The sequence below is a fragment of the Cebus imitator genome, unplaced genomic scaffold (assembly GCF_001604975.1).
Source record: "Cebus imitator isolate Cc_AM_T3 unplaced genomic scaffold, Cebus_imitator-1.0 Scaffold42, whole genome shotgun sequence".
NCBI classification, from domain to species: domain Eukaryota; kingdom Metazoa; phylum Chordata; class Mammalia; order Primates; family Cebidae; genus Cebus; species Cebus imitator.
Genome location: NW_016107357.1, coordinates 7,618,869 through 7,627,728, shown reverse-complemented (window position 1 = coordinate 7,627,728; position 8,860 = coordinate 7,618,869). Strand labels below are relative to the sequence as shown.

The 8,860-nt window shown below is 37.3% G+C and overlaps 1 protein-coding gene across 3 annotated transcripts in view; it reads right to left on the bottom strand.

Moving 5' to 3' along the window:
* Nucleotides 1-8,860, bottom strand: part of DNAH14 (dynein axonemal heavy chain 14) — a 400,020-nt gene that overhangs the window by 365,762 nt on the left and 25,398 nt on the right. For 2 of the 3 annotated variants that reach the window (XM_037737730.1, XM_037737731.1), the window contains exons 7-8: nucleotides 8,163-8,278; nucleotides 4,475-4,537 (exon numbers count right to left, since the gene is read on the bottom strand). In XM_037737730.1, coding sequence (XP_037593658.1) covers nucleotides 4,475-4,537; nucleotides 8,163-8,278 — 179 coding nt within the window. Of the gene's footprint in view, nucleotides 1-4,474; nucleotides 4,538-7,397; nucleotides 8,279-8,860 lie in introns of those variants that run through there. The other variant, XM_037737733.1, reaches the window with a different exon arrangement.

Sequence of the window (8,860 nt, the reverse complement as noted above, 5' to 3'; positions counted from 1 at the left end):
CAGTTTTGATCTTAACTGTATGAAAAACCATGTAACTCTTTCTCCAGGATTAGTCCCTGGTACCTTACTTAGCTCATCTGGTGAGGTCATGTTTTCATGTATGGTCTTGATGCTTGTGTTTGTTTGCTGGTGTCTGGGCATTGAAGAGTTAGGTATTTATCGTAATCTTTGCAGTCAGTGCTTGTTTTTACCTATCTTTCTTGAGCAGACTTTCAAGGTATTCAAAGGGACTTGGGTGTTGTGATCTAAGGTTACAGGTCACTGCAGCTATATCTGTGTTAGGGTCACCCCAAGACCAGTAATGCTGTGTAAGTCTTTCAGACTTGCAGAGGTACAACCTTGGAGGTCTTGAATAAAATCTGGAATTAGTCTCCAGGTTCTTGAATAAAATCTGCAAGTAGTCTCCAGGCAGAGTCTCTTGTTCTCTTCTCTTACTTTCTCCCACACAAATAGAGTCTCTCACTCTCTCTCTCTGTCTCTGCTAAGCCACATGGAGCTGGGGGTAAGGTGACACAAGCCCCCCTGTGGCCACCACCACTCGGATTGCACTGGGTCAGACCTATGTTCACTCAAGGACCTAAGACTCAAGGACCTAAGTAGGTGGCAGAACCAGCCAGGCTTGCATACCTTTGGTTAAACCTGAAGCCAACAGGACTGTGTCTCACCAAAGCCTTGTAACCACTACCTGGTTACTGCCCATGTTCACTCAAGAATCTAGGGCTCCACAATCAGCAGGTGGCAAAGCCTGCCAGGCTTGCATCCTTCCCTTGATGACAGTGAGTTCCCCCAGGCCCTGGGTAGGTCCAGAGATGCTGTCTGGGAGCCAAGGACTAGAGTTCAAAACCTTAGAAATCTACCTGATGCTCTATACTACCACAACTGAGCTGGCTCTCAAACCACAAAACAAAGTCCTTCCCATTCTTCCCTCCTCTTTCCACAGGCAGAGGAAATCCCCGTGGCCACCATCACCACAGGCCCATAGGGAGTACTTCCAAGCTACTACTGATGTTCAGCAAGGGCTCTTCAGTCAGCTTGTGGTGAATGCTGCCAGGGTTGGGACTCACCCTTCAGGGTAGTGGGCTCTCCTCTGGCAGAGTGCAGGTCCAGAAATGCCATCCAAGAATTGAGGCCTGGAATCAGTAACACCAAGAGCCTACTTGGTATTCCATCCCACTGTGGCCAAGATAGCACCTAAGGTGCAAAACAAAATTCCCTTTACTTTTCCTTCTGCTTTTCTCAAGCAGAAGGAGTCTCACTGTAGCCACCACAGCTGTGAATGTTCTGGGTCTCACCTGAAGCCAGCATGTCTCATAGTCTCACCCAAGGCCACAGTGTACTACCTGGTTAACTCTGCTGGTCATTCAGGGCCCAAGGGCTCTTTAGTCAGCAGATTATGAATCTTGTCAGAACTAAGTCCTTCCCTTCACAGCAGTGGATTCCCTTCCAGCCTAGGGTATATCTGTAAATGTCTGGGATCTAGGACCCAGAATGGGGACCTCATGACCCTACCTGGTACCCTATCCTACTGTGGCTGAGCTGGTCTCCAAATGCAAGACAAAGTCAAAGTCCTCTTTAGTCTTCCTCTACTCTCAACAGAAGGAAGGAGCCACTTTCTTTGCTGTGAGGTGTTGTGCTGCATGGGGTTAGGGGAGGTAGGTGCAAGTACTCTCTTAACCATTCCAGCTGGTGTCTCACCAGGTTAGGCACCCCCACATCCATTGGCTTTAAGCCCAAAATAGCACTAGGACAAGACTTAAGAATTGTGGTCCTTGTGGCCTAGAGTGCCTTTTAAGTTTATTTAGCACTTTAGCCTGCAGTGGCAAGGCTTGCTGGAACTCAAGTTCCTACCACTAGGATGGGGGGTTCCAATCTGGCTAGAACTGGTCTCCATTCTCCCTCTGTGGGTGGTTGTCAGATGAGTTCAGCTGGGTTTTGATTTCTGCTGTGACACAGCAGCACTGAGTTCAATGAACAGTCCTCTCCATTCTCTCTCTTCTAAGTGCTCATATTATCTCTCCGCACCACACAGCCACTGCCATGGCATGGGGGAAGGGTGCCACCAGCGATTCAAGACTGTTTTCTTTCCTCTTCAGTGCCTCTTTCAGCAATATGAAGTTAAAATCAGGTACTGTGCTTGCTCACCTGATTTTTGGTTATGAAGATGATTTTTCTGTGTAGACAGCTGTCACATTTGGTATTCCTACATGAGGTATGATCAGTGGAGGCTTCTATTCTGCCATCTTGCTCCACCCTTAATCCAAATAATTGTGATATTTTAATAAATGTACACAATGTGTTATGATTAAATCAGGATAATTAGCATATCCATCACCTCAAACCTTTATCATTTCTTTGTCGTCATAACATTCAATATCCTCTTTTTTAAGGGCCAGGCACAGTGTCTAATGCCTGTAATCCTAGTACTTCGGGAGGCCAAAGAGGGAAGACTGCTTGAGGCCAGGAGTTGGTGACCATTCTGGGCAACATAGTGAGTCCCCATCTCTATAAAATAAAAATAAAACATAGCTGTGGTACATGCCTGTAACCCCAGGTATTTGGGAGGCTGAGGTGGGAGGACTGCTTGTAGCCCAGGAGTTTGAGGCTGTAGTGAGCTATGATCACACCACTATACTACAGCCTGGGCAAGAATACAACTTGGTCTCTAAAAAAAAAAGAACAATAAAATGCGAAACCTTCTCTTCTAGCTATTTGAAAAAGTGTAATAAGTCTTTACTACAGTAAAGACTTATTACAAAACTACAGAACACTAGAACTTATTCCTCCCATCCAGCTGTTAACCATCTTCTCTCTATCCTCCCCTCCCCTCCACCCCTCATTATCTAGTAAACACAATTCTACTCTCTACTTCTATGAGCTCAAATATTTTAGCTCCCATATATGAGCGAGAACAAGAGATATTTATCCTTCCATGCTTGATTTATTTAACTTAAATGTCCTCCAAGCTCATCTATGTTGCCATAAATGACAGGATTTTATTTATTTTTTTTTTCTGGCTAAATAGTGTTCTATTTTGTGTGTATACACATTGTCTTCATTCATCTGTTGATGGACTTTTAGATTGATTCTATCTTGGCTGTTGTAAACAGTGCTGCAGTAAACACGGGTATACAGGAGTCTCTTCGATATACAGATTTCCTTTCTTCACATAGATACCCAATAGTGGGATTCCTGGCTTGTATGGTAGCTCTGCTTTTAGTTTTTCAAGAAACCTCCATACTATACTATTTTTCTATATGGCTGTGCTAATGTACATTCCCACCAACAGTGTATAAGAGTGATCTTTTCTCCATATCCTCATCAGCATTTATTTTTTGTCTTTTTGATGATAGTCATTCCATTCTATCTAGGGTGAGGTAATATCTCATTGTGGTTTTGATTTGCATTGCCCTGATGATTGGAGATATTGAGCATCTTTTCATATACCTGTTGGTCATTTGTATTTCTTCTTTTGAAAAATGTCTATTCTGATCCTTTGCCTATTTTTAAATCAGACTGTTTATTTTTTACTGTTGTGTGAGTTTCTTGTACATTCTGCGTATTAATCCCTTATAGAATGAATAGTTGGCAAATATTTTCTCCCATTGTGCAAGCTGTCTCTTCACCCTATGGATTATTTCCTTTGCTGTGCAGATACAGCATTCTGCTTTTGAAAACCATTTGAGTTATGACTGACATACAAAAAGATGTACATATTTAATGCATACAACTTGATGCATTTGGAGAATGCATTTGATGAACAATCTATGCCACAAACTCTCACTTCCAAAAGTTTCCTTCCCTCCTCTTGATTTTTTATCATAAGAACATTCTTGAAAAGATAAAATTACAGAAATGGCAAACAGATTAGTGGTTGCCACAGGTCAAGGAGAAAGTAGGAATAGGAAGGAGGTGGGTATAGCTATAAAAGGCCAACAAAAGGAATCCTGTGGTGATAGAAGTGTTCTGTATCTTGAGTATATATCATTGCCAATTCCCTGGCTATTGTAATGGACTGTAGTTTTACAACATTTGTGGGGGAAATTGGATGAAAGGTATATGGGATATCTATATTATTTTTTACAACTACATGTCAATCCACAATTATCTCAAAATTAAAAGTTTAATAAAAATAATTTTAAAAAACATTTGGCTGCCGGACATGTTACAAGGTAAGATTACCGTCATCTACCTTAAATGACTTAATTATTCTTCTTCCTGGAAGCAAGAAGTTAGATAAAGTGACCAAGGGAACTCATCAAGGTTTTCCATAGCTCTACATCCACGAATGGTATACTGCTAAATAGTGTTTAACACTCTTTAAAAAATAAAAATGGGTTAAGTTTAATCATAAAGCAATGGAATGTGACTTTCTAACCACTGAATGAAAATGAAATTATAACTACTTCCATACTACATATAAAACATATAGCTTCCTTTTGAAATTTTTATAAATATATTGCGTATCAAGACTTACCTGCTCTTCTCTGTCTTAATTCGTTTAACATTCAATTTCCAGGTGACAAATGCTTTATTAATTCTGAAAGGAAAAATCCTGTTAATATTCCATATCCATAAACCATGTACTTACATGGAATAAATTTAGTAAAAGCTTAGTAATATCAGAATATTCTCCAGAACATGTTTTATTCATCCTGAGTTACCCAAAGTAAATGCTAAACCATATAAATTTTATCTCAAACTATCAACTGAACATAGAACAAAAGGTAAATGTAAATGAAAGTCCTTATAATTCTCATAGATGCAGGATTCACTTAGCTGCAACATTCCAATAAATATTAAAAATTAATTTTAAAATATTGCTTCCCTTTATATTGGCTTACTTTGAAAAAAGACTTCATATTTCAAGAAAAGTCAAGATTCAATTTTCAGTAATAATGAAAAGGTACATTGATAAAAAGTCTGTACAGTAGTAAATAAAAAATTAATGTATGTCATTTTGATATTATTTAATACATATGTAAAAAATGAATTTAAAATTTTTTAAATTCAAAGAACCTATGTGAGAACAAATTGGAAAGTTTCCCTGGTTACTATTTATTACCAATAATGATCATGCATTCTGAAATAGACGTGCCAACTGTTTTTGCAAATCTCAACTCTAAATAAATATTGCCACCTCTATTATGCACATGTGGGACTAGGCTAATGCAATTTCACAATCCCTCCCTTAGTAGCCTCTGCATTAGAGGAAAACAACCACCTTTAAATTAATACAGAGATGTCATACTGTTTGCCAATATGAGATTGCTTCTATAGCTGGCGAGAGCCAGTGGGTACATGAAAATAGTGGATATAGGGGTGTGTCTGAGAAACCAACGAAACAACCAAACAGCCAATCTTAGTGATGATGTTGTCTAATTTTGAATCAAAGACAGCTGAAAGAGGCCTGGAGCCATCCAAGCAGTTCAAAGAGAATCCCATGATAGCCTTCAAACAGGCACACCTGAGGCCTTGGAAATCAGGACTGCCTCAAACAAAATCTAGTAACTTGACCTTAAATCCAGCTCCAAAGAAGCACTTCACCTAAGTTACTAATTCACTTTAATCTAAATCCATAGAGTCACGGTAACTCAGAACCCTAGAAGATGCCTGAAAATCCATAAGAATCAGAGGGGAACCCAATGATAGTATAAGGAATATTTGCACCAGGTCACAAAAATTAATATACCACAAAAGTTTCATGAGGTAACACAATGCTACTGATGGTCTAATCATCCCTGTACTGGCATCACCAGCTTAAGTTGTTAACACTTCATCTTTATCTCATTTTTCTATTTGAAATGTTACCTTTTATGATATAGTGATCTAAGAAAAACTACAAAAATATTTAAAATAAAATTTTAAAATTAAGTAAATCTATATTAACCATACAAATTAAGTAAACATAAAATTAAGTATAAACTAATATGAAATTTATATTTTTCTTAACATGAATAAAGAAAATTAATCATTTTGACTGTAGACTTTGATGCCAAATGTCTTGTAAAAAGACAAATCTTGTCCCAGTTCCAGTTGAACTTAAAAAGTTTAATAAATAATAATTATTTAGAGCAGAACAAACCCTGAGGATTTATCAGAAGCTAAGGATAACAGTGGAAAGTCTGACACTGACGGTTTCAAGTAAACAGATACAGAAAATAGTACTTTGGATAATATCTTGAAGTGATAATCCAGAATCCAAAACCTATCTAGCCCCAATTATAGTTCCTAAATTACAGGGATGCAATTATCACATATCTTTGATGAGAAACTTCTCGGAACTGTTACTGAGTAATCTACACTGCATGTGTCAGTTCCCAGAAAATAACAGAACCAGCTTCATTTCCTACAAACTTCAACATTCCAGGAACACCACTTCTACTGTCAAATCCATATTAGACTTGTTCCTGCTTCACAACTTTGGAACTTGCTATATTCTCCGTCTGGAGATCCACATGGCTGTCTCTTTTTCATCATTTAGGTCTTTGCTTCAATGCTACACCTCTGACCATCCTATCTAAAGCAGCAATGCACACACACACACACCTCTATTTCTCTGTTTTGTCATATTTCTAGGTCTCATCACTGTCTGAAATTATCTTATTTGCTTGTTTATTATCCATCTCCCTCCATTAGAATATAAGTTCTATAGGAACAGAAACCTTGTATATTTTTTCATAGTTCTATCTCCAGTTCTTACACCACTGAAACAAAATAGGTACATGATAACATTTATTCAATAATTAATTTCTCTCACACAAAATCCTTCTTCTCTTACCAAAAAAAACAAAAATAAAAACAAAAAAACTTTCTCAGGTCCTTAGTTATTTAAGCTATTTACATATTAAACAATTTAAAATATTATTTATCTGTTTTCCTAGTCCCCAGCGGACAATAACATATCACAAGAAAAGGCAGACATTAGAGAAGAAACAAGAAAATTATAGAACTAGATACAAACACAAAAAGAACAACAATCTGGAACTACTTTGTGAAGAATCAGTTTCAGGAATCCTGATGTGACGTGATGTAATGTAATGTACCTTAAAACTAAATAAATGTTTAATCATGAACTTGAATCAACAAACTGCCCTCAGCTCCCTTGCTGTGTTTTATTTTTCCTTCACCTACACTTACTCTCCACCCGGTATTTTGCATATTTGCATGTTTTTTATTATCTCTCACCCACTATGATATAAATTAGAGTGCAGCAGAATTGTTTGATTTGTTCAATACAATATCCCAGCATCTAGAATAATGCCTGGTTCTTAACATACTCTCAATAAATATTCATATAAATAAACATACAGAAAAAAACGTAAACTCAGGTCAACATAAAGTTCACTCTTAAGCTGCACAGGTCCATCTACGTGTATATTTTCTTCCACAACTGCCACTCCTGAGACAGCAAAACTAACCTCTCCTTTTCCTCCTCCTCTTCCGCCTACTCAATGTGAAAATGACAAGGGTGAAGAACTTTATTATGATCTACTAACATTTAACAAGTAGTAAATTTATTTTCTTTCCCTTATGATTTTCTTAACTTTTTTTCTATTAACTTACTTTATCATAGAATGCAATATATATCTACCAGACAAAATATGTTAATTGATTACGTTACTGATAAAGCTTCTCGTCAACAGTAGGCTATTAGTATTAATAGCAAAGTTTGGGTAGAGTCAAAAGTTATACTCAACTGTGTAGATGATCAGGGCCCCTAACCCTTGCATTGTTCCAGGGTAAACTGTAGGGTCTATTTAAGTTTGCTTGACTATAAAATATTTTTACAATATTTACCCAAAAAGACTAAAATTAAGAGTTTTAATACTGAAAAGAGTAAGCTTCCTTTATCTAAAAAAGTTTTTATGGAACACCCCATACCTCATAAGTTACAGGTAACTTATAATGGCATTTCCTGATAAGTTACAGGTAACAAACGCTTTATTAATTCTGAAAGGAAAAATGCTTCTTAAATGCCAAAATTCTTGGCATTTCTTCATAAGTTACAAAGGAAATGGAATGTTCCATAAAATTTTTTAGATAAAGGAATCAGTACTATTCTCTACTGATATTACTGTAGCAGAACCCAGATGTCACTCAGGCAACTGCTCTTTCAACAGGATCAAGCTACAAAAAATTGGCTTCATGTTCTTTCACCTCACCGGAAACCAGAAAATATCTTGAACTGCCGTAATAAGTAGTAATGTCTTCTTTCTGATAGCCATTCCAAAGTAGATATGAGTTCTACTTCTTTTATACTACCAACTATATTAATAACCTAGAAAATAAAGCACAAAAGCATGATTTTATTTCTTTAAAAAATATGTACCATTTTCAAGAAATTAAGAAAGGCTGTATTTGGCTAATAACTTCTTGCCTTTATAAGTAGGCTTTTTCCGTGTATGAATCCTCAGCCACTTCATCTACACCCAAATTTGTTTTCCCTCAACAAACTGCTTCTATACTTGCCATTTTCTAATGCTATTTCTTATGCTCCAACAGAGAGAAGAGAAACTTCCTTCTGACCCTAAGATACTTTTCATAAATAGCTATTCAAATTTGAGTCTCATAATTTTTACATTTTCTATAATAGTATTTATGAAGCTGATTTTAGCTACAGAGATGTGGTAGTCCAAAGTGGCTTATACTCTCACTACCCACATACCCTATTTTGACATTCGAATACTACATGCCTTTCATCAAGGAGTTCTCTCTCTTCCCATGAGTCCCCCTCCCCTATTTGAATGTTACTATTTTTAAAAATTTTCTGCCGGGTGCAGTGGCTCACGCCTATAATCCCAGCACTTTGGGAGGCTGAGGCAGGTGGATCACAAGGTCAAGAGATCGAGACCATCCTGGT